The 26,707-nt window shown below is 40.6% G+C and overlaps 1 protein-coding gene across 1 annotated transcript; it reads right to left on the bottom strand.

Annotated features, from left to right (window-relative positions):
- Nucleotides 1–172: 172 nt before the first annotated feature.
- Nucleotides 173–26,171, bottom strand: tent4b (terminal nucleotidyltransferase 4B). The gene is made up of 12 exons (XM_042410432.1): nucleotides 25,254–26,171; nucleotides 9,037–9,160; nucleotides 7,458–7,504; nucleotides 6,089–6,209; nucleotides 5,138–5,245; nucleotides 4,639–4,767; nucleotides 4,214–4,427; nucleotides 3,986–4,112; nucleotides 3,677–3,780; nucleotides 3,382–3,581; nucleotides 2,896–3,042; nucleotides 173–2,588 (listed from the first exon to the last, which is right to left on the bottom strand). Exons 1-12 carry the CDS (start codon nucleotides 25,823–25,825, stop codon nucleotides 2,433–2,435), a joined length of 2,049 nt encoding a protein of 682 aa, XP_042266366.1. The 5' UTR covers nucleotides 25,826–26,171; the 3' UTR covers nucleotides 173–2,432.
- Nucleotides 26,172–26,707: the final 536 nt, after the last annotated feature.

The raw sequence follows: 26,707 nt of genomic DNA, 5'->3' as shown, positions 1-26,707 counted from the left end.
AAAAACACACAAAAAACGCTCTCACACTTTCTTTTTCCAATTGTAATGTAACCCTCCTTTTCATATCTAATTATCATCGCAGTATATGAATGTTATGGTGAACTGTTGACATTTTAGCAGAAATAGAGAGAAAAAACAGCTTGCAAGAAAAGCAGGACCATGTCTCAATACGTGGTTTCATTGTACTGTTTTTATTGCATGAATTGTAATAGCTGCAGAGATGGGTACAGTTGGGTTTGAAGCCTTCCTGCGGTGAATATAGAGATGGTAAGTGGACATTCAGATGGCACGGCTAACTTAATTCACCTTTCTCCCTGTCCGTCTACCACAAGACCAGCGCTTATATACTGCATTTATTTAAACCGCTAAAATTGTAGCACTGAGGAGTAGGGGGCAAAAAAAAAGAAAAGAAAAAAAAACAACTAAATAACACGCATTTCAACACCAAATCTAAAAGGCTGTAAGTTAGTGCATGGATGTGCTTTTTTAAAACTTGCTCAGGGATGAGCATGTTGTCCTTAATAATGTATAATGTCAGGTGGTAATTATTGCTGGCTATTTGTTTCATATTACTGTGGGTGATTTGGGGGGTGACATCTGGGATAGAGACAATAAGAGGACTGTGGTGTGCTTTGGTGTGTTACTCCCTCCAGCAAGTACTCAGCTTAACATGTTTTCTATGTGCAGCTGCTCCTTCAGTTTAAATATTATGAGTCAAACACAAATATAACGCAGAGATGAACCAATCAAATGCAGTATAAAAGCCCAAACTCTGTGTGGACTCAGACTGGAGCGATGACTCCATCTAGAGGTTAAGTTGTTGTACTGCAATGACAGAGGGGGATTGACATAGTGTGTTTGTTGCGATGATAATTTATAAAATGAAATTTAAAAAAAAAAAAAAAAAATACAGCTCCCTTTTAAAGTAAGTAGACCAGCCACATATTAAAACAAAATTCTCACCATTAACTAGTAAAATGGTCTCTCAAACGTTTCAAAGTAACTTGGTCACTCAACTGTCACTGAGGAAAAAAAAAACAAAAAAAAAACATCCCAATGAAATAATAAAGGTGGCATTTTGCTGTACCTCAATATACCTCTACCCGCCCCCCCACCTCCCAGCAACTTATCCTATTTCAAATATAGGACTCAAAGATATGGGCTCTAATGTTAATAATACACATATCCATACTATGTTCATATAATTAATAAAAAAATAAATACATTTAACAAATACAAATGATTTTGTAGTAGGTAGATTACCAAAGAAACAGATTATCACCCACAGTTGTATTAACACTTTTTTTTTTTTCAAGTGTAGGATTTTTCAATAAAACCATAATGACCCCTTGCTAGTTTAAACCTGTAGTCTTAAAGCCTCTACATTTCTGTGGCTGTGCTATTGAGCTGGGTGAGAGATCAGGCTCCATCCAGTCGTCTATAGGGCTGCGTGTGAGCGTTGGCTCACTCAAGGCTAAATGTTAACACTGTTACACACTCACAGAGAGCAACCAGGAGTAAACGTTGATGCTGATGATTGATGTTGGCAATGGGACCCAAACCAGCTCTTGGCTTTTGCCAAAAAGTTGCGGGCACAAGATGTGTACGTTTACATGTCTTCAATCGGTATATCTTGTAAAAAGGTCATATGAAACAATTTCCCCTTACTTGTGTCATGTGTTTTTTAGTGTTTTTTTTCCTTTTTTTTTTTTTTTCTTTTGCATTTGCGGTTTTTTGTACAAATCTTTGTATAACCTGTTTAGACATAACAAAACAGATTAAACCAACAGAAAAATCAACCAACGGAAAGAAATCTCATGCATAAGTTATATCCCACTCTTACTGATTGCATTTGTAAGTTACCATCTTTAAAAAAATCAGTGTACATGTTTGTTGTTCAACATTTTTGTTTTTGTACATTTTAAGCCATTTGCCTTTTTTCGTCTTTTTTTGTTTTTGATAAAATTTTTGATCCTATTTTCGTCTGTGAAAAGTACAGCCAGCAGTTCCACGTATTGCTCCAGAGTAGATTCCAGACACCTGACCTGTCTATTCCTGTACAGCAGGAGGCGCAAGAGGCATGTTGTGTAGGTGCTGGCTGTGGAAGGGGAAACCGCTCCGTCAAAGAAGCTGTTGGGAAGCAGATGAGCGACTATCCTTTATGATTTCAGTTCAAGGTCTGAGAAATTAGACCCCATTTCCTAAAACAATTATTTTTTTGTTCTTTTTTTTTTCTCCTGCTAGAAATTGTTGCTTGTCACCCCGAAAAGCTTGACAGAGAGACAGATACTGTAGAAGTTTTAATACTACTAACAACCTCCCAAGGCTGGAGTCTGGCAGCAGAAGTGGGACAGTCAGTCAGTTGCAGACAAGGATTGGGGGAAGGGGGGAGAGGCTGGGGAGGGGGGAGGGGGGGGCAGGCGAGGTCACCCCTATCTGCAGAGGTCTTCTTGTGTGGAGTCTCGCACATTTTTCCTCTTCTTGCTGTTGCCCTGGTGGTGTGGCTTGTTGCTCTGTTGACTTTTGGTGCTGGAGGAGCTCTGCTGCGGGTGGTGGCCGCTCTTGTGGTGGGAACGAGACATCCTGGCCTGAGGGAAGAGCATAAAAGCAAGATGAGTGTTCCTGCAGGATTATTGATTAGTTACTTGATACAACACAGCCTTGCAATAAAGGAGAAGTATGACAATAAAGATCTCATTTTAAAGCTCTATATCAATTATTCTTTATAAGAAAATACCACAAAATACTTAACAGCTATCAGAAAGACCCACTTTTTTATTATGTGTGTTCAGTGTTATTACATTTACTACAGTATTGTTTTTCTCTCTGTTGCTTTTTAAATTTTGTGGTGTATAATGTGTTGTGTGCGTATGTATAAGGTAAAGCCGAGCATACCTTTCCTCCCTTGTTGCTTCCAGGTGGAGTGCTGGTAGTGTGGCTCTGTGTCCGGTGATTAGTGACAACCGCAGACTTTTCTCTGTGGGTGCTGGGGCCCCGACCAGACTGCTGCTTGGCTGTCTTACACGGCGTGCCGTCAGAGTCCTGGAGAAAACCAGCAATGTGATGTAACAACCTGCCTTCCTTTCACATCGGCTCATCATGCGTACATACATGCATACTGCTTAGAAATACACATTGTTGATATCGCTGTTTCAATTTTGTAATTTATGTAGAAAAAAATTAGAGACCAAAAGTACTGTATTTGTGTCAATAACATAGTTCTATTTAGCATTTGAGAGATTTAGAAATGGTTACATATTTAGTAGCACTATTCTTTAAATAAACCTAAAACTGAACAGTACTTGAAAATCTACTAAATGCTACAGATATAGGCAATAGTGCAGCATTTGAACGGTGTGTGTGTGTGGTTTCAGGACTGACCGCATCGCTAGAGCTGGAGGACGAGGTGGAGGGCGACAGCGGGGAAGAGGAGGGAGAGGAGCGCAGTGAAGGGGATGGAGAGGAGGAGTTAGAGGAGGTTTTGCTGTGAGGAGCAGACGGTAGAACCACAACGTCGTCATCTGGGACGTTGTTGTTGCATTCATCGAGCTGCTGGGACTCAAAGAGCGTGACGTCATTTCCTATCAGAAAGACAAACACAAAGGTGAAGTCAGTTACAACAGGACTTCAAGAAATATAAATTCAGAAAAAAGTTGCGAAAACCGTTTGAACGTACTGTTGAGTGTCAGATCGTTCTGAGACTGGCTCCCCCAGTTTTTTCTGATCCATTCCCTGTACTCGTCCACTTCCTGAGTCACCCGGATTATTCGGCCAAGTATGCTGCCATGAGATATGGAAAGAGGTATACAAGTGTTTATAAAGCAGTTACTGGTACTGACCTAATATTTTCAGCGTGACACGAAAAAGCCGACCCGGACGAGAACAATAGCTTGACTGAATATTGCAACAATAGACTGACTGACTATTAAGAAGAAACAATTCTTCCGTGATATGTGATCGACAGCTTCTTTAATTAGCGCCTTACCTCTCCGTCTCGTTATTGGGGTAGTACTTGGCAATGGGTGACACAGCGTGGCTGAGCACCACGTAGGCGTAGTCAAATGCCTGCTTCACCTGCATGGCACCATATGAACTCCGGCCGACATCGTTGTCTATTGGACACAAGACAGATGGTCGATTTGTGTAAATATACTTGACACACCTTTGTTTCTACTGTGTGCAGTAGGAACGAAGTGCTGTGAGAGAGATATACCTGGCTGCAGTGGATCCTCAATGTAGAGCATGGAGGGCCTGTAGCCATCCATCATGTTCTTCTGAACCTCATCTTTGGCAACATAGCAGCCTCCATCTTTTATCCTGATGCCTGTTTTCAGGTAGTTGAAGTGGCGACCGTAGAGCTCAAAGAATTCAATGAGCAGAACACCGATGTTGATGTTAGGACTGCAGACATCCTCCCTGTAGTGAAGCTGGACAAGAACACAGTACAGCTTGATGTCAGAATTACTGTAAATGGCGCTGACTGTGGACCAATTCCTGACAGAATTATTAATCTGTCATGCTACATATACATAGTAGATTAACAGTTTTGTTTTAGGTAGAATAGTTTATGAATATATATTTATATATTGATTTTTTTTCCCCTAGAGTTGTCAGTATTAATCACAGAGTATAACTTACCTGCAGGAAGCTGACAGCCATGAGGAAGAGACTGTAGGAACCGATTCCTCCTGTGAAAACTTCATTGAGGTCCCTCTGCAGTAGGAACTGCTTCAGCACCAGCACCAGGTAAGGCAGCACAGGGTATTTCTGCGGGACAAGAGACAGACACAGCAAGGACATAATGAATGCATTTTGATGTCTACAGCACCCTCTAGAGGGAAAATGATCATTAAAGTCTAAAAGATCCAGGGTTTTCATTGGCCTGATCACTGGTGTATAAAAAGGTACAGCCCACTTGAGACATTTAAAACATTTTATTACAAATACATCTCCTTGTGTTTGCCAGTGGGTAATGAAACATCTCAACATGTCATACAAGACATAAAAAGTCCTGTTTTTGTGGAAGTACAACGAACAGCTCAAGCAGTACTCCAACAGTCTTGTATTTTCCTGGCCTTGAAATTTGCTCTGCCCATCTCTGTGGGGTTTTTAGGTGCCCAGGCACTGCATACTGTACCTCTTTGAATTCCTTGATGAGCAGAGCAGCTTTAACACCACTTTTCACGTTGAAGCTGATGTCCACTTTGACTTCAGTGAAGGAGTCAGTCAGTTTGATGATGGGAACCTGGGAACACACGATACACACATTCAGACAGGAAATCACTTACGGCCAAGCTTGCCTAAATGCCTCCTGACACTTGTTAAAGACGCTTTAAGCACTTGTAAATATTCCCTTTACTTTAAGTCCATTGTAAACCTAGAAACAACACACACAATAATCCACTTTTGGCATTTGCCTTGATGCACATGCCAGTGTACATGCCTGAAAACAAAGCATGTATGCTAAACCAGTGTAGTCAGAGTTTTGGAGATGTCACAACAGCTTGTACTAATGTGATTTATAGTTTGTGTAACTGACTATCTGACAGCTAACATTCACATGAACTTGTCTGCATCATACTGACTAATGACTTAATGAATGATTGATGATTATCGATCATATTATCTACCACATTCTGGCATTTTTACTTGTGGATTTACATGGCGCACAACTGACAGTCAAACGTATAAAATCATTACAGTGAAGTAATTATAATATTCTCAACTTTAATAATAATGCTTTCTGTTAAGGTAGGAAGAATTTCTGGGTAGCAGAAAACTGCCCGCCCTCTAGAAATTAATGTACAAACTTATTTCATTTAGTGTAGTTGTTACAGAGAACTGTGAATGTGTAATGAGTCAAAATCTTGGGTTGCACAAGTGAATTTCTGAGAATAGATAAGTGTTGAAAAGAAATCTGAAAAGTAAACCCACAATCTAAAATACTGCATACTTTTATACATACTTTTTTTTAAAGAAATGATCCCTGTACCAACTTCCTAACTCCACTATCTAGAAAACTCTTATAAAAACAAAGGAAATCTAATTTAGCAACACAATGTTCACTTGTGAGTCAGTACAATCTTACCGTTGCCTTGTCCAAAACTTTGATGGAGTTCTCATCTGCAACATTTCTCTTCCGGAGAGCCTCTTCCAGCGTCCAGAGTGGGAGTGTCTCCCACTTCCCAAAAACTACCAAGTCAATGTCACTGGAGGAAAGAGAGAGACATGGCAGGTAACACTTAGGCCCATTCTTTCTCACACTGCAAAATGTTTAATTCAAACTTTTCAATGAGTCACGTGACAAACACAGTGCAACATACAGAAGAGCAAAAAACAAGTGGCTGAAATGTACAGCTATGAGCAAAAACACCTTTCTGTTGTAAACACACACACACACACACACACAAACCAACAACAACTGATAGGCTTCCCAATGTAACTACAGTGGCTGCACATGCCTATTAACTGATGTCGCTCACTAAATAACTCAACAACAGCTCACTAACAGATGCCTCTCTGGTTTGCATTGGTTGTCATAAGTAAACAAGACATACAATAGGGGTTTTCTAAATTTGATTCACATCTGCTAATGATATCTGCCTATTTCAAAATAAGTTTTTTTCACAGATAAAACCAGAAAATAATCTTCCTCAACTTGCATTATCAACAGCATTTTTTTCCCTGTTTCTTTCAGTGCGATCTAAGCTTATATGCAGTAGTAAGGTCTCCTTATTACTGCAGCCTAACAGCCATTTTTAAATATCCTCCACATGGTAGATCTCTGCAGACAGGTGGCTTTGCTCCCCTCTTGTGGATACTTAACTTAACTTCAGACAGAACTTCAGGAAGCTAACCAACGTGTGTAGTAAATTAGCAACGTGTGTGTTCACTACATACAGAATGTTACACACAAGCACCACTCTAAAAAAAACCCACATGAACACACAAATACATGTGCACACAGAGTAAATCATCAGTACCTTGTAACTTCAATAAATGCTTTTTTATAAATGTTTCCAGACAGAGAGAGGCACACAGAAACAGACACTCAGAAAATCCGGAGCACAGACATACACACCACCCACTGACATGCATGCATCCCCACACACAGCTTAGTCCCATTAGAGTTCTTGGTACAGTGTCAAGAGTCCACTAATCCAAGTGACATGTATGTGTGTTTGTGTTAAGGAGGCAGTTCTTTGTTGTTGTTTTTAAGTGGTCAGCAGTTGCAGGCCTCAGAATTAAGTTTTAAAAAGATCCAGGATCAGCAGTGCTAAAATTACCTAAACTACTTGATCCTCAAAACACAAGCAAATAATGATTTGCTGGCTAGAGAGAGCACTTTCTCCATAACCCAGTTAAGTACTTCTGGTAAGACTCACAGTCTGGCAAAGATCAAGACAGAGAGCATGAGTTTTAATCTCTAGGCTGGTTCAGGAAACCAAGTGGCTCACCTTGTTGGCAGATAAAGACCAGTGCTGAAGCTCCCAAACACTTGGACCTGGAGAGACAAGACATAAAAAACACAATAATTACACTACAAAACACAAATAGACATACAGTTCTCTTCACTCAGACACCTTGATGTTTGCTTGGTGACAGTGAGCATCGAGTTGGCATTCTTTGATTTTCCCATGCCAAGTTTCACTATTACAAAAACCTGTTCTCCAAGCTGCACAGATATTACTATTCCACATCTTAACATGGTGTTAAGTTAATGACAAGTTCAAACAAACTGCACGGGCGTGGTACAAAAACTACCTATCAGGGGTAAGAGAAAGTTTGTAATTTGAATATTTTAAAATCGTTTGGACAGAGGAATCAAAGACCAGAGCTTAAACTTAAACTCTCTGCACTGATGAGGAAATTGAATGCTGAGGAAATGATTTGCAGCTTGTTTACATACAAGACAATCCTTTTAAACCACTGATCTCCTAACCTGCACGCTATAGAAGTGACAGAAATAACTCCAACCTTCTACCTTTTAAACCTCCCACTGAGCAGCACACAAATTGGTGTCTGAACAGAAATAGACTTAAGCCTTGACCCCCCTTCTTATTCGCTTAAACCTCCTCCCTCCATCTTGCATCAAGCCGTAGTATAAACTCTGGTGTACAGCACAGTCACATGTCCCGGGCTAAGCTGATTGCAGAGCCATGTTTGTGAATGAATGAATAGGAAGTCCTTTAGACTTCTGCTAAAGCTGAGGTAACTACAGGTGGTAACAAAACATTTTCAGGGCCTGAGATGACCTATGACAGAGAAGCTTTCCATCATATGTTTGGGTACGGCTGGTTAAAACAAGCTTCTGAAGATACCTGGCAAGTTCATGATTCTGTGACAGACTACAGAAACACTCCAGAGTGTCTGGTGGATGTCTAGGCATCTAAGCTCATCAATTAACCTAGCATAACACTAAGTGGTTGACCAAATTGCCCTTGCTCACTCCACCGATTGCAGTGGAAATGGAATACAGCTTGGGACAGTACTGTGCTCCTTAATTTAGGAGCTGCTAAGCTCAGAGCAGACGTACTTTCAAGCACAATGCTCTAACAGCAGGATCAAAGTCAGTGGGTACAAGAATGCCTGAGGTGTTGTTGATAACATGACCACAACAGAGTACCGTGCAGCAGAGAGATAATAGAAAAACAAGCGCAAGCTTCATGAAAGGCTGGAGCTCCAAGTCATTTGCTTGATTGCATACAGTCTGGCTTTTATAGTAATTGTGGCTACTGAATGTTGGAAAATTACGGAGATCATTGTGTCCAAAGTAGTCTGATCACAGTGTTGAACAAATGCACAAACCACTGTCTTCAGTGTAATTCAACTAATTTCACTTTTCTACAAATCCATTTGTTTCTGCCAAAAGAAAATAACCTCCAGTGATGCATGGCATCCCTCAAAAGAGGCTTTTAGATTACAGCCAAGATTTTCTTGCTAACAGCTGGAGGCAATTCCCACCCTGATTATCAGTGGCACGCCGAAAAATCCTGTCTGTCACACCCTATGATATAAAGAACAACCCATGTGTACCTCAGCACTTGGCCATAGGTCGTGGATGACTCCTTTGATTCTGTCCACCACCTCCAGCCTCATCTTCTCCTCCTCCGGCCGCGGGGAGATGTACTCATAGAAGTCGCTGATCTCTTCATGTAACCTGCACATCACACAGGACATATCATTGTAAGAAGGGTCAAATATAAACACATAAGGGGAAAATATAAGTTGACAGTCACAGAGCAGTTATATCCTAAAAGACTAGAAGATGAATGCTTTCACATAATCCATTTATAAATACAATCACCAGATGGGATTCTGTTTTTTTTGTGGTAATCCAATGAATTAAACATTAATCATAATTTCCAGTCAGATAATAAATAGCACATTAAGTTCAATAGGATGCCAAATATGACATGGCTTTATTTTACATTCAGCATCCATTTGTGACATTTGTGGCTTGAGTACAATTAATTTGCATGGTTTCATTTACAAATCAGCTTTACTCAAACCATGTCACAAATTGATTTTTTAAGACAGACGTCAAGAACAGACATGCACACAGCAGGTACCATCTTACTTATACTCTAGCAGGTTTATAGTGATAAGAACTGTAAGACATAGATTAGACAACTGAACAGGTCAAACAGTGCAGCTTAGTGTAACTGATAGTTTACTGAATAGATCAGTTAAGTATGTTTGTTTTTACAACTCAAGATTTAGCCACATCTCATTTCATACACCACACACAGGCATCAATTTTCGATCACTTTCCTCCCATCTCAGATAGGCTAAATAATCAAAGCACTGAAATAAAAATAAATCACATATGCTTGGTAATGGGGATGTGATATCTAAAGAGGTTAGCGAACAAGGCTTTTGACTGATAGATGGCTGGTTCAAATCTTCAGGATGAAATAATACAAAGGTGTCACTCAGCCAGGCAGCTTAACTTGACAATTCCTGTGACCAACAGCTGAAGAGTTTTTGTACAAGTTAGTTCCAAGATATGGATTTATGTAAGAGCAGAATGTGAAGCAGGGTGCTGCCAAAAACACGTCAGCCTTCCTTTGGCAAACAAAAGTTTCTAAAAAAAGAGCAAGAGTCTCCAGGAGTGGCTGAGTTCTCTGAATAGTTCCATTATCAGGTACAGGTAGATTCATGCCCATCAGCAAAATCACTGGTTGGAATATTAGCTTGACTGATATGTCCTAATAGTATGATTTTATGAGTCACCTACTTGGGCAATCACATTTCTCAAGTCCTACAGGTCAATTTCTCTGACTATAGAGCAAGAAAAAAAAATATTCCTCCACACATGGACTGACCTTTACTGATAGGAAGTTAATAATTACTGAAAACAAAGGAAAGACAGAAAAAAAATACAAAAGGTTTGTCTTAGGCACACTATGAAAGCGAGGGTTTTATCTCCCCCTAAGAGAGGCAGCTGTGTGTTCAACATTATCTCAAACCAACCATTTCTTTTTTGTAAGGGCAGAGCAAAAAACAAACCAGGAACCCCTGCTGTGCCACAGCGTAATGTCAGTACATAAGTTGCACTCAATAAGGGCAGACTAAGCAAGAGTACCGCATTTGTCCTTGGAACAGGTCGCTCTGCCCACATGCGATGACCTTTTCACTGACCAGTTTGTCTACATACACACAGACGGAGGGACAAGTCTCTGTGGGTGGACAAATAAGAACACAAACACACGTGCATGTGCACAAACAACCATATAAACCAAGAATTAGGCTAATAACAGGCTTGCTCCCTTTGGCAAACCACAGAAATAGAGAGAGGGAAAAAGATATTTCTGCATTTATAAATAATACAAACAAAAAAAATTCCTGCACATACACCACAGAAAGCTGGACAAGAGAAACACTTGCAGCTGAGTGAATGATTTTTGGATTACGCCTCAAAGAGCACTGTGTGTGTATGTGGGTCTGTCATAGGCTACTTTCAGGGACAAATTTCAGACTAAAAACCAATTAATTCAGGATGGCTTGTCCAACTGGGGACAAAAGCCGTGTCCCCAATTTGTAAAACGCTGGTTTTTAGGTCAGTGGTTAAGGTTACGGTTAGCTTAAGGTTAGGGTTAGGGTTAGGGTCAGGCAGGTAGTGGTTTAGGTTAGGGTAAGTCTCCAGGAAATGAATGAAAGTCTATGTCATGTCCCCAAAAATGACCTAGGACAACGTGTGTGTGTGTCTACTGTCTGGGTTTTACGTAACCAGCACTCTTCACCTGACAGCAGTGAAAGTTGACTGGGTTTCACCGATATAATTTCTTGGATCTCAGAGTAGTAGAAGCTCAGGATACAGAAGCAGCAGAGCGAGGTTGCCGGTCCACGAACCATCTAGGGAAAATACTTGCAGAATAGAACCATCTCCTCCCTACACAAATGCTTCCATGGTGACCTTGAGAGAAAAAACTAAACCCGCAGTTGCTGCAGCCAGTGGTCTCACTGTAAGGCTGTGATCAGACAGACAGCAACACTGCATCAAAAAAAAAAAAAAAACCCCAAGACACAACATTAGTGTCTGCACATTGCTACAGTTACCAGTGGGAAGATGTAAAATAAAACAGGACAACTAGTTTGAAGGCTTACCAGCATTTTATACTCTAGAAAAGTCTCAACACTTATGAGATTAACAGTCAAATTTGCAAAATATACAGCACATGCTGAGAATTATTCTATCTGAAAAGTTCGCTTGCAGGTATTTGATTGGCACTGATGGATGATGTTGGAATGCACTGCAGCAAAATAAAGCCAGGATTAACATTTTTGGGGGGCGTGCTGCATTCTGCTCCATGGATGTGGTCTTATGGAAATGAATGAAGAGGCTGCATCTTTAATGCATAGCTGTTGTCCCTCTGAATGCAGCCTAATGCTGGGCTCAGACTACAGGAGTTTTAAAATCCTAAACAATTTTGAAATTGGGTTGCATCACACACATACGGAGAAACTTCACAGATGTTCTCTCTAATCTCAAACATTCACACACTACAAGATTTGGAAATAATGGCGCATCACACACTACAGGATATTATTAAGATTATCGTGCCAGAGGGAGCGATGCATCATCTCACATGATCTCAAGGGAAAGCAGATGTAAACGAAATGGAGACTGACATGGTCATCATCAACAACTTCCTTAATACTTCGCAGAGAGAAAAAACAAAAGCAGAAGGCTAAACGAGTCTGGATGAAAAAATGGTTGGTCAACACAGGTCATCTGTTCTTTAGTTAGTGAGACCTGGAGGTGAGATTTTAACTCTCAGTTTTAATCTGTTAATAGTAGTATGTATGCTAGCTAACGTTAGCCTCAAATTCTTGAATGTTTACTGTATTGTGGTCGTGCTCACAATGTAGTGACGTAATCTTCCAGATTTTATATCCTAAATATCAAACATGTTTGAAATTATTGGGCGGCCCCGATGAGTCTGCAAGCAGTTCTGGAGGTTTAAGATTGGATCTGTAAATCCCTCACATTACCAGATAATCTGGTACTGACCAAGGTCCCAGACCAGATTTCTCCTCTGATTGTCGGGAGGGGTGAATCAGAGATAAACCGGCCAAAAACTCCTGTAGTCTGAGCCCAGCTTAACTGACTGCTCACAAGTCTGAATGTACTGAATGTAAATGTAGGGCGTGACTCAAAGTGCAGATGAATTGAGGAAACTGGGGGTAGCACTCACTGGAAACAACCAACCGCTATATCAAGTAAACAACAACACAAGTTCCCTGCCCTGTGTTGCATACTGTATCACATGAATATACTGGTGTGTATATGTATTATATAGATATATATGGTGGTTTCATCTCTGGGAAATCTTCACACAGAGCCGACCACATTGAAGTGAAGTGAATGGCACGATTTCATTTCAGTGACTTCCTTTGTTCATACCAAGAGAAACTGAATTTCTATTTGTTATGACTGCTTTAAAACACACACACAACAGTCACTTACATCTACTAAATGAATCGGTGCATTAATAGTAATGAGGTGTTCCCAGCATTACATATGACTATTTGCAGGAATTAAAGCAAGAAAAAAAATTGTGAGCCTGAAAAGTTGTCCAGCAGGAAATGTGTACAATGTATTGAATTAACTATTATATGAATTTAAAACTGTTGTATGCCTAACATCAGGCATGGTGCCTGAGAACTTAAGCTTTGTATTCATCATATGTATTTTGATTTTAAAAATTTTTGATCAACATATAATATTGGGTAACAGGTTGTTTCGAAGACTTACTCAACAGAAATACCAAAACTAGCACTATTCAAAATATCATTTGTTTGTTTTTGCCAGGGAGGTAGAGGCAAATAGTTTCTGTTTCCATTTGTCACCGCCTCTCCAACATCTGACAAGCACTCTATATTTTAATGACTAATCTCTTTTCTTAGTGCAAACTGTAGAGACTCCAGCCTACATCACCGAGACACTAGGTTTCATTTAAGGGTAAAAGAAACTCAGCTGCTACTCTCTGCTGCATTTGTTTTGATTTCATGGTAAACAGAAAAACCTCTGTGTTGCTCCATTTATATCATATACATACCACAACCCTTACAGCAAATTAAGGTCATTTAATGTGTGCTGAAATTGAATTCTATAGGTTGGGGACATGCATGATTCCCTTTAGCTTTAAAGGTCCGATGTATTTTCAAACGTCCACAAACACCAAGCTAAAAAAAGACTTTTACAGTGCAGTATGATAAACTAAAAGCCATTTTCAGAAAATCTGACATCCCTGCGTTGTAAGCATTTCCACTCCACAACAGCAGCAATAGGTTTCATTTCACAGCAAACAGGCCACTAATGCTCCCTTGTTGTCACGTGATAGGACAAAACACAACTCACGCCCCACCTCCTAGGATCAAATTGCATGTCTGTCTTGCTCCTGCCTAGAGAGCACATGGACCCTTGGCACAGCTTATCAGATAATCCCGCTTGCCTATATCACGGTAATGTTATGTAATCTTGTGGAACAGGTTTCCATAGAGCTGGAGCTCCAATAGGAGAGAAAAAAATGTTATCTTTCTTACTTAGGATTTATTCTTTTCCTAGCATTTCTCTCTGACAAGATTATTTTAATGCCACTGAAATTTTGCCAGGGTACTGTGACACTCTTACTGATGGTTGATTGTAATGTTACTGCTGTAGGAGTTAAAGCTTGTCCTGTATATTTTATGTATAGAAAGATACAGATGGTGCTTCTGTGTCTAATATTGGGATGTTTACACATGCCTTAATTTATGATGGATCATTTGATCAGTAATTGAGCTCCTGTAGCACTCCTGCCAAGGTTACATGAATATGTTGCACATTATCACAGTGTTGTGCTTTCATTGTATACCCTAAGTAGATGTATAAAGACACAATCAGCTCACGGTTCGCTGCAATTCACAATACAAATTTACAGTTATGTTTACTTCAATCATATTTTTAAACAAGGTTTGACTAAAAACTCAACAAACAACTCATTGTTGATTGTCTTAGCTTTCTTAAACTAACCTTGTTTTGATCTGGTACCTGTGTGGAAGTAGAACTAGTTACTTTTTGTTTTTTTTTAATTTTACTGTTGTACCGTTTCAATGTTGGGAAAAAATCTAATATTCTGTTGATGTGTGTTCAAATTCAAAATTCAGTGTTTAAGAGCAACAGGCCATGTCTTGTACTCCTTGAACAGTGGGTGTTCATTAACGCAAAATTTGATAATCATGACACCAAACCATAAGTAGTAATGTGTGAAGGCATTTTGGATATGACACCACAAATGGAAAACTCACTGATAAATGGAAAATGGAAAAACTCTCTTAAATGGATAAATAAGTCACATTTGCCCATGGTATTGGATCAAAACTGAGTTTTTATGTATTGGAACTGGTATCAGGGGAGAAAAAGTGGAATCACTCCATACATATTGCTATCCAACCTTTTTTGAGCTCTGTGATATCGCATTTTTGTGTAACAAGAAACTACAGCAGACTCTCGCCATTCTTGTACAGCCTCCACATGAAGGCACCACAACACCCTATCAAAGGAGCGTAATTCAGCCTTTAGGCTGCCAGAAGGAGGAGGAATGGGAAGGAAAAGTAAAAAAAAAAACAGAAAACAAGGGATAATGTGAGACTGTGAAGGTAAAGAAAAAGAAAGACAGAGTGAGTTAAAGCTAGGAAATGAAGAAACAGAGAGGTAACTGGATAGAAACGAGCATTAAAGGTGAAACAGAAAAGTGGAAAGAGAGGGGCAGACTGGAATGGGTGTGGTGCTGAAATGCCTTCATGTGAACGAGAGCCATCTGTTAAGTTGGGTAGGATGGAGGAAAAAGAGGTTATTGTCCCTTCACACTGAGCACTACAACTGCCTGTAGCATAGCTTTAGAATTCAGTACAACATAGTGTAATAGCATGTATCAAGACATTTTGTTTATTTGTTAGGATCCCCATTAGCTGTGTCCTAAAGCACAGCTAATCTTCCTGGGGTCCACATTTAAAAACATACATGAAATATTACAGTCAACACAACTGGCAAACATAAGACATATATTAGAGAATAACTTTAATATGTATGAATAAAACCTACACTGCAAAAAACCACAAATAGGCATATGCATAGCATCCTATAAATATGTTGTTCCTAGGAGTTTCCTTATTTGCTTTTTAAACATTCATTTCTGTATTAATTTGGTCAGTTAGTGGAAAAGAATTCCATGTTTTCATTGCTCTTTATACTACAGTGCGCTTAAGGAAATTAGTGTTTGCCTTGGAAAGTGAAAACCATCTTTCTGTAGCCTGTCTGGTGGAATATGTTTATGACTATAAACTGTGTTTTAATTAACTGTACTGATATGATTGGACTTTGGATTGTGAAACTTTCCATGTTGAGAGTAGAAGTGCAGTGATCAGCCAGAAGTGTATGCTGTTGATGCTGTACGGACACTGGAGAGCAAGGCCTTGTTCTGTACTAGCTGAAGTTTGCTTATATTTTTTTTTTCTGGCATTCACCCATATTATCTGACAGTAATCAAGCTGTGAAAGAATAAGAGTACTTAGTTTAGTTAAATCGGGTGTAAGGCATCTTACATTTTCTGCATCTCCTTACTACAGCTAATGCCTTGCCCATTCTATTGACAATAGTGTTGATGTGTTTTGACCAGGACAATTTGTTGTGATGCCCAATAGCTTGGTTTCCTTTACTTGCTGGATGGGTGTTTTATTTCTAAAGAGTTTAAGCTCTGACTCTCGCCTTAGAGAATGATTTGAACCAAATACAAGGATCCATTTTCCGATAATATCTAGCTCCCTGTTCAAGATAGCAGTCAAATCAGCAGGTGTTGTTGCTGATGCATGTACTGTAATGTCATCTGCATACATAGTTAATTTACAAGTTTTTAGTACGAGAGGTAAATCGCTAGTAAAAATAGAATACATAAGTGGGCCTAGGCAATAACCTGAGATGATGATGGCATTCCAAAATGATTATTGTGAAAGATGATTAACAATAATGTTTAGTTATTGCCTTCCCCTAATTGGTCTTAATGAAACTATTGTCACCAGTGTTGTGGCCATTGTGTCCCAGAAAGAGTCCGAACATCATGACCCTATTTTCACAAAGGCTTGAAATTTTGGGCCTTGCCAACCTTTGCAACAAAAGATGGTGGTGTGTGTTATGTGACACTGCTGTGACAATAGAGTACCTAAGTAACGAAGAACAGCTTCAGGTTGACAGTGTTGCCAGTAGGCAAACACGTCAGATCACACACTGCTTTTCAAAATTAGGACAACCACAAACAGAGGCTACGGTGTCAGTGTCTCGCAGATGGCAGATTCGTTAATGTTTCATCAATGAACTGATCTGGGGTGCTAACTGTTGGCCACTGGGACAAAACGTCTCCGGTTACACAGAAGCCCAAACACTGCAGGCTGCTAGTGATAAGCCTGGTCATGCCTGAGTGATGCAGGGGTTGACTGTGGTCAAAACAGGAATAGTTGGAGTAAAAATATTTGGTGCCAGAACTGGGCTTGGAGTATCACATCAGCAGGGCTTACAGTATCTGATAAGGTGTCAATCATACATTTAAATACTTCTTGTTGCTTGTCTAAGCTTTCTGAAACTAACTTTGTAGCAAAATAGCACAGCTTGCTACACTGCAACAAAGTGTGCACAGCTGTAGCTTAACTACTTCCAATGAGAAGTAGCTTATAGCTTCACTGGTTATGGGTCCAAAGTAGTTTTCCCAAACACTGGCAAAAGCACTGGCACGTGAAGCATGTTCAAGCCTCAAATATGACTATGTTGTTTTGCCTTAAGTAATCAAGAGTAAAGTTCCACTTCAGCACAAACTGTCCAGGCCCTAAATAACAATAGTTTTTTTTTGTTGTTGTTCTTTACATTTCATTCAAATTAAAAGGCCAATATAAATGAGCAAAATAACTTGTTAAATTACTGCACTTGATGATAATGATTTTCACATGGCTTTTAATCATCACTAAAAAACAATATTATCATAGACAAAATGCAAAAGGAAACGGTCAAAGTCCAGTACTCTGTACACAGGCTCAGAAGGTCACAGTCTAAACACGGGCTATGAAAAAAAAGCCTCAGAACGCCATGTGTCGCATGCTGACTGCATCAGTCTGGAGCATAGGAAGGGTTTGGACAGGAAGAGGAAAAAAAAGAAAAACACATTCCTCACTACACATGGGAAGGCTGAGTTATGGAGAGCTGCCCACACGTGCTGTTCAGAGGGGGCCTGTTTCACCTACAGTCCAAAGGACCAGCATGCAGGCTTCTCACTCTCTCTCTCTCTCTCTCTCTCCGCAGGCTTACACGCTTTGGCCGAGAGCCAGCCAGCGAGCAGAGAAAGAGAGAGGAGAGCGTGACAGACGTCAAAGCCAGTAGAGACTGGATGAACCACCGTTCTAATAATGGAGCTTCAGTCACAGAGGTGCTATCTGTGCGCTAGCTGGGAGTCATAAATTTCCAAAAGACAGTGGTAATAAATGGCAATAAACTCATGAGCCAGGGCTACTCATTAGTGAGCGATTAACCACACACTTCATTAGCCTGCAAGTGATGTCCTGCTTCACTACTCAGAACTAGCTGCCAACACCAGGCTTCACTAAAATAAATCAACTGCAGGTTGCTCTGTTATTATAACCATTTTGGGCCACAGGAATAAAGTGCTTCACATGAATAAGACATTCACCACATTTAAATGAAGACGTCAGAAGAAACGAGCAGAAGCTCATGCCTTTGCATTCTCAAGAAAGCTAGCAAAATAAGAACTGACACATTCTTTCACACAACAACTACTCAAGTAGGTCTGGCAGACATGGCCAAAAAAATTTGATTTTTTTTAAGGTCAAGAAGATTCACAGTTTTTCCCCTGCAAAATGCAGGAAGACTAAAACATGGGTGAAGCGTCATATTTTTAGAACTTTATGTGCAACACCGTTGAACAAGAACAACAAAAGGGCTGCACCACCTTCAAGGCTGTCATTGTTAAGCATATTACAAATACAGGTTATGCCCAACAGCTATGGACTGTCAGTATCAGATACTTCAAGTAGAGCACAGACATCAGGTTTAATCATTTTCAAAAAAGTCCATCCACTAATTCACCTGCTCATGCTGCTTGCATTTTGACATGACATCAGCTTGATATCTGCAGACTGCCGGCTAGTTAGCTTTAGCTACCTGTCAGGAAAAGAATGAATTAAGTTCATATTAGCAGACTCCTGTGGCTTCATCTATCGTAACCAGGTGATGCCTCATCTACAAACACAACCCAAGGGCGCATACCAGTGTCTTTTTTCAGCCAGTCTCTCCCATAGATGCAACAGTTAAATTCACATAATAGTAAAAAAAAATCTTGTGAAACTTTATTTTACCCTGCTTACAGGGCCAGATGGGCTCAGGTTGTGCAAGAATATCGTCTGTAGGCTTCCCAAATATTGTTATGTGAACTTCAGCACAAAATGATGGACCTGGTGCTCTAGACTGATCAAATATTTACGTGACCCATGTCCGATAACAATATGCATTTTTCGTACCATGACAGATATGATAACCAATTTAAGACAAAAGAAACAAAAGGGAACTAAAATATTATTATTTATAAAAGACTGTGCCCAGTCAACCTAGCTAGTGTTTCATCCATTTAGCAGACAGACTAGGATGGCTAGGCTGGCTGACTTACGGTAGCTAACGGCAAGTTTTGCAGTAGTTTGCCTTGTGATCCAGCAGAGGGCGTTCTTAAAATTCACTATCAGCTTGACCTATTGCATGGTCCACTGAAGCATCTGAGATGCAGTGTGTGGAAGTATTGTGGGGGGTTACGTCGTAGATGGCGAAATTACCAACTATGACAAGGTTGTTTGCCAACTTTGAAGCAGCTGTCTTACTCTATGACAACAAATCCGAGCACTCACCAGCTAGAGATGTACTTTTCTTTATTTGAATCCACTTACAGCAGCAATTCAATTTAAATGAAAGTCAATATGATAATACATTTTTTTGTCACAAAGGCTATAGTGACCGGGCCTTTAGACTGAATTCACACCAAATCAGACATCGCGGCGAAAACACCAGTCCTCCCATTCATCTGAATGGCGGAGCACATTTAGGCTGCAAGGGTAGGGGCCGCAGGGGCACCACAGCGGCCTGCAGCAAGAAAGTTGAGCCAGAATCAACTTTTGGAGAAACACAACCCAACATCACACTGCGGTGGCCAATCACGGCTGGAGATGAGACTGATCAGAGCTAAACAACCCTGCCATGAGGGAGGACAAGGACGTTATTAGGAAGAGGGGAGGACATTTCTCTTCGTTTGATAACATTAAAAGTTAAGTTAGGCTTTGCTGTCGGCTTCCCGACTCATTTAAAAAAGACAAGAAAAAAGAGAGAGAGAGTTCAAGCGAGCTGAGAGCACCAGTGTGAGAGAGAGAGAGAAAGCCAGAGAGTGAATGAAGAGAGCGAGCAGTGGTAGCAAGAAAGTCGGTGAATGAGAGGAATAAAAGGTTATTTTCTGATTGTTCATGGCGGTTACAAATAAACACACCCCCACCCTGCACCTCCGCACAACCCTGTGGAGGTGCACCACAATGCCTGATTTGGTGTGAATTCAGCCTTAGACTACTTGTAAACCACCCCCAGACTTTGTTAGCAGGGCTTGCTATTTCAGTGTTAAACTGGGTTTGTGTGACATCTACTTGGAAATGACAAATTAACTGAACTGTGAACTAAGTGTGCTCAAATCAATCTCAAAACTGATGTTGATTTTACGCAAAGTAATGTGTCAATTTAGAATGACACTGGGAAGTTAAACAGAAAGCAACAGATTCCTCTAGTAAATTAATCTTTCACTGTCTAATTAATTGATTTACAAGGGCTTTCTCTGTTATAAAATGATAGGAACTTTGGAATATTGTACCTTGACAACACAGTAATGAAACACAATACCAGACCAGGACACAGTTCAGAAGGACAGAAATGGGCCACAGCTCCCCCAGGCTACACTAACTTCCTGTGCCCATATAAAGAATCTAAATAGCTGTCCTACAAGACCAAAAAATGAGGTGGAAACACTCCCTTAAAACTCCCAGTCTGATTGGACAGACACTGAAGGAGCTAGGGTTTCTCTCTCGGAGGGGTGGCTTTGTTTTGTGGAAGCGAGGCTGTGTGGAGCATGTAAACACTGATCCTTTTCCATCATGAGGCGGGCCAATTGCTTAGACCCACTCACTTCCAGAAAGACTGGAGGAGCGTAAAACACAAATAAGCACATGCCTCTGTCTCTCTAGCCAACCCCCATGGCCAAATATAGTGTATAGTGTACTGACTGTCCCATGGAAAAATGCATCTGAACACACACCCTCCTTCACCCTTTTTGCTACTTGCAAATCAAATGCAACAATGATTCCTAGAGTTATGTTTGTACACTATCCAAGTCACTCACCCTGACTGAGTTGGCAAATATTTTTTTAATGCCCTGCATCCAAATGTATGACGGTACAAAAAGGGAAGTGTAAGCAAAAATGGCAAGAAAGGTTCAGCTTTAGATTATAAATCCTGTTCAAGAATCTACAAAACTGAAATATTCATAATAGAGCTCCTTAATATTCTATTTCTTTGTTTATCCTTAAAGTCAGAATGCTCATCACTACCACTGAATGTCCATTACAACAATGCTCTAGTCAACACTCACAGCTGAGGTAAGCTAGCCAGTGGAAAAAACACCACCATCCCAGGACTGTGTAGTTTGTTACTTTTTTTGTTCTTTTTATTCTCATGCAACTGCTAAATGTAGATCCACTCCCTGATTTTGATACAGCAACCAATCACACTCCCAAATCCCTCTCGCTTCTCATCCTTTGACACATAGAAACCAAACTGTAATGTCAGCAGAGAGATGGAAGGAAATTTGGGGATTTGGAAGCAGGGGTGGGTGCTAAAAAAAAGTGTATGTGTATCGTTAAGCAAAAGCCAAGCAGGCATGAGAAGTGGGAAATGTGGTCAAAAGAGGCTTTGCGAATTCAACAAAACAGGCGTGCTCATGACCATCATATTATTCAAAGCTATCACCCATAATGGCAAGGCTTACTATAGTAACTAACTAAACTGACACGATGAAACTATGAAACTGGATGTTTATCACTCTCCTACACATCACACATTCAGACTGTATCTCACAAGCAACAAGACATTTGTTATATGAGAGGAGATTTAAACATGGAATTAACATAACAAAAGCAGCTTTCACATCCACACAGACTGGACTTTACAAGAGCATTTCGAAACACACAGCCAGAGAGCATGCTGGCATTGTGAATTGCCAGAGTATGGCCAGACAGAGAGCCCTCAGTGGTGGTGAGTGTGATCATGGCTCTGAGGTTCAGGTTCTGGTATTAGCAGAGCTAATCACTAAGGAATGTCCTTATGCAAACACAGAGCTTCCATATTACTATAAATGAGGATCAACCAAAGACTGAGCTCCACACTCTGGTGTTCTGCTTGTCTACACATGTCCAATAGAAAGGGGTGGTGGTGGTGGGGACAAATCTCTGCACCTAAAAGGTCTTTAAAACAGAGCCCCACCCACCAAAACATTTCTCTCCAGTTATTACATCTAAAAGAGCCTCCGGGGGAAAGGCGGTCCCCTGACGCGATTACAAGTTAACAAATGTCTTGTGCATTTATTGTACTTTGTGATTTAATACTGTACTAAGTTAGTCCTCTGACATCAGCCAATGTCAGAGGACTAACCCTAGTATGAGCAACAGTGTAGGCTTAGATAAATGTACTAATGTACAATCTCAATCTCGATCTCAAATCTCACACTCAGTGAATGAAGCGGGGCTCTCTTGTTTGTGAACGAGTCACTGAGTCACTCACTGAATGAAGCGTGGTTCATGAACTGACAGAAGCTGAAGCACATGAAGCATGAACCACAGGATCACTGACGTTGGCATTAACCGCGACTACACACCCTGCCCTTCAACTGATTTCAAAATAAAAGTCCTGCCACTTTGTTGGATTTGATTTGATTAACTATACCTGTTGACATTATGCAAAGGTTAGCACACAGAGAAGAGTTATACCATAGTTAAATTATACTTCACCCAACACCTTTTGAGTAACAAACACTCAGCCCCTGTAGGTTTGAATCATGCTTGTAATCAGTGTTTAAGTTTCCTCAAAAAACAGCAGCTGTGATCAGATGAAATACAATCAGTTACAATGTTTTCAAAAATATTAAAACATGTTCTCACTGTTTAAAACAGTGTTAAAACCTCTAAACTCCCTCATCCATCTGTATGTGCTGAGTTGTTCCAAACGCAACAAAAATTGTCTGAATGACGCTGTGAATTCAGCCATAATTTGAGAATACTATGTGTGTTTTGATGATTTGTAAGCATTTTGATACTTTTAGAATGTGAAAACTTGTCACCACAACTGCTGTTCTTCATGAAGGAGCAAACAAGGGATCCTCCTTTCCCATCAGAGGCACATTCTGATGTGCCAGCTTGGTTGAGACTTGTTTGGTTTCCCAAAACACAACATCGCCTGCAATTAGTCAACAATGTTGTGTAATTGGTTGTAGTCTTTATCTGTGTCATTTCAGCTGAGTGTTGAGGATGTACAACTTCGTGCTAGTACATCATTTCGGTCATAGTGAGCATACTGATCATTACTCACAGCACAGTTGAACAAGTTTAACCAACAATAAACTTTATTTCCTTTGATATACTGGCAACCTAATATCTGTGACTTTGAGGCGGCTAGGGGAGGGCCAGTGAAGAAGCCCAATAAAAGTGTCACTGTTGTTTAGGGTGACAATAGGGTTGGGAATCTTTGGGAATCTCACAATTTGATCCCTATTCTTGGTGTCTGATTTGATTCAGAATCGATTCTTGAGTCTCGATTCAAAATTGATTCTCGATTGAATGAATAGAAAGGGGGGCGCAAGTTTTAGTCTCTTAATCCGGTACACTGTGTGCCAAACCATTCACTGTGTCTTTATTCCACTGAAATGCAACATGGAACATAACTGACAGTTATAAATGGTCCGCAGCTTTTTGATTTTAAAAAGTTAACAGAGTTAATTAATTAAAAAGCATTTTAAAGTCTATGAGAAGTGTAACTTACTGACCAAGATCACTGGTTAAATGTCTTTTGTAAAAACAGAAGTTGGTGTGTTCACTCTAGAGTAAGGAGAGGCGGACTGCTCCACTGTGTTGTTACTAACGTCACGTATCTAACAGTGGCCTCTAGCTCTAGCCTCGGCTGCATCATTGTCCAAGACACTGAGTGGGCACAGGGTTTTTGAGGTGAAACAGACCAGTACAAAGTTATTTTCTTCACCTCAAAGTTGGTTTAAGTTGTTTAATGCTGCAGTGTGTTGGTCAGCAGGTCTCCTTTGTTACTGCTGGAGTTCACTACTCCGCTCCACTAGCATTAGTCTCTGAGTGAACACATTCACAATACACTTTACGTTCGTCTAACAAAGGTAATTATTTAGTCATTAAATCAAAAAATGTGCCCAAACGCTGCATTTTTTGAAGATGAACTACAAGATAACTTTAGCATGTGCGCACTGTGAGCTGTCCAGGTGCTGCACTGCCCTCACAGTTGAGTTCCACCTTTTTTGTTCCCTGAATATCACGTTATTTATTTGGAATATCGATTTTTGACATTTGTGAATCAATTCAGAATCGTAGAAGATAAGAATCGCGATTCTTATGTGAATCAATTTTTTTTCAACCACCCCTAGGTGGCAACGTGTTACCTCCTGTATGCTCTATTTGTCCTCTCCCTTTAAACTATCTGTTGATGACAGAGCAGCATACTCAAATACGCATCTTACCTAGCAATATATAAACTATGTAGGTGTAATTTATGCATGTTCCTTTACACAGTGTTTGATTTGTAACCTTCAATGAATAATATAATCTTAACAAGCCAGGTTTAAAACAATAGAGCTCTGTTCTGTGTTCATACAGTAACACCTAAAGAACACTGAAAACCAGTGGTAAGAAAAAGTAAATGGTTAACCCTCCAAGCTGTTTGAACATACATCCATCATCATGCATTCTGAAATGTGCATTTTTTGAAAAGTTACACAGAATTCAAAAGTGTTGGAACAATTGACCTGCAGTTTGACACAGTTGGTTTCATATAGCTAATCCACGATGGTGTTCTTCTAAATCTGAATAAAATAATCATTCATCTTGTTTCAGGCCCAGTTTTCTAGTTACATCCCCCACCTTCTGAAGTGGTGAGTCACTAAAAGTAGTTTTATTCAATTTAATTTCTAAATTAAAATGCTCTGCAGCTTAAAACTTTCTGTGTGAAACTTCATAAAATTTGGAAATGTGCAGACTAAATGTGTAGACAGACTCACTCTGGTAGATCATGTCAGTGTCACATGTAACTTTACAGAGTTATCCAACTGTCTATTCAATGGGTTAGGAAACAGTGAAAAAGTGGGTGGGGTGAGACTGACAACTCAGTCATCTCCCTGCGTGTCATTTCAGGGTGCAGGCGTTTAAAAGAGTCAAAGTAACCAACTCTTAGTCTACACATGGGATGCCCTGAAACAGCCTCACGCCTGTTGGATCCACTGTGCGCCAGTCTCAGTAAAATCTGATTTATGAGGGCTCTTGCTCTGTGGGAGCGCCTCCGCTGCCAGCAGCGGGTTTTCAAAAATGAGACAGCCAATCTTGAATAAACTCTCTCTTACCCTACAATTCCTTCTGAGTAGTTCCTCACTTTCCATGGCGTGCCCGTGTAACCATCGTAGCCTCCTGTGTTGGAGCCGCTGTCACTGTTCAAGAGGCTGGAATTGAATCCGAAAGTGCTAGCTTTGTTGTCTCTTTTCCTTTTGTTGGGGTGTCCGTCCGTCGGCCCCCTCCAAACCACAGCGACCCCGCCGCCCTGCTGCTGCTGCCCCCCTCCTCCGCCGCCGACACCGCCCCTGCCAGCGGCTCGGTTGTTGTGGTTGCTATTGGTTTCTAGTGGTATAAAGTCTCGCTGTTCCGTTATTTCTCCGTCCCCCATTGAGGTCGACATCCCCTGAGTCCTAGCTTCCCCGCTGCCGGTGTTTGAGTCAAGTGCTCCGTTTCTGCTGGTGAGGACGGCTCCCGACGCCCCGTTGACGGTCGCTTTCAGGCTCGACGCGCTCTGAGGTCCAGCGGTGTAGCTGTTATTTACATGCAAGTACCCGAGCCCCTGTGTCGTCTCCCAAATCTGCATCCACAGGTTGTTAGCTGGTCCGCGTTGTTCTGGTTGAAACCAGGCAATTCTTGGATCCATCAAACGACAGTAGGCACACCGCCCCCCCACCCCACCACCTCCACCGAGCAGCGCTCAGCTCGTGTGCAGCTAGCCAGGTCGCTAGCTAACGTTAGCTAGCCTGCTATAGCCTCGTTATAGCTGCCCGTTACTTCTACAATCCGTTGAAAAAAGACGCTCCTCAAGTAGTGACGATAGTCAGTAGTAAAACAAGTTCATACACCGGAGATAAGACAAGAGTGCGAGTCAAGTGTTAAAAATGATATCTGAGGCCAAAGTTACGGGTGAAGGCTGTAGAAGCGTGTAGCGGCTGCCTGTCGAAGAGCCTCTCTGACCCTTTTTCCTCCGGATCGTACGTCCCTCAATGGCGGAGTGAACGGAGCTACTGCGCAGGCGCGGAGCGAATGAAAAAAGGGGGGCGGGGAAACAGTTGTTACGCAACGGACAACTGTTTTTTTGTTACGTAATATCTGATTTATTATTCTCTCATCAAAGTGAAATGGACAAGGTGTAAATGTACAAGAATATTTCCCCTTTGTACTTCTCCTTAAGCCAAACATATTTCTTAATTTTACTGGTCTTCTTGCTTAAAAGTTTATGTTCCGCTTTATCTAACATCTTAGCGTTTTACCCACTTTTTAGAATGAATTTAAAACAAAACTACCCATAATGTAAATAATAATACATACTAGGTTGTGTTAAAACTCTTGGAGATAAGAGAAATAAGATTTTTACCATTTAATATAAATCTCAGCATTCCTTGCACTCATCACTTTTTTGCACTATTTGTATCCTGTTTACATTTCACAGAAACGGTTAAACCTGTGTACAGTCATTCCTTGTGTATATTTCTGAAGATTGTTGTGTTGTTATTCTGTCTAAGAACACTGGAAGCCACTAACC

The sequence above is a fragment of the Thunnus maccoyii genome, chromosome 1 (assembly GCF_910596095.1).
Source record: "Thunnus maccoyii chromosome 1, fThuMac1.1, whole genome shotgun sequence".
In the NCBI taxonomy this organism is placed as follows: domain Eukaryota; kingdom Metazoa; phylum Chordata; class Actinopteri; order Scombriformes; family Scombridae; genus Thunnus; species Thunnus maccoyii.
The sequence above is the reverse complement of the archived record's forward strand: the minus strand, read 5'-3'. Positions and strand labels throughout refer to the sequence as shown.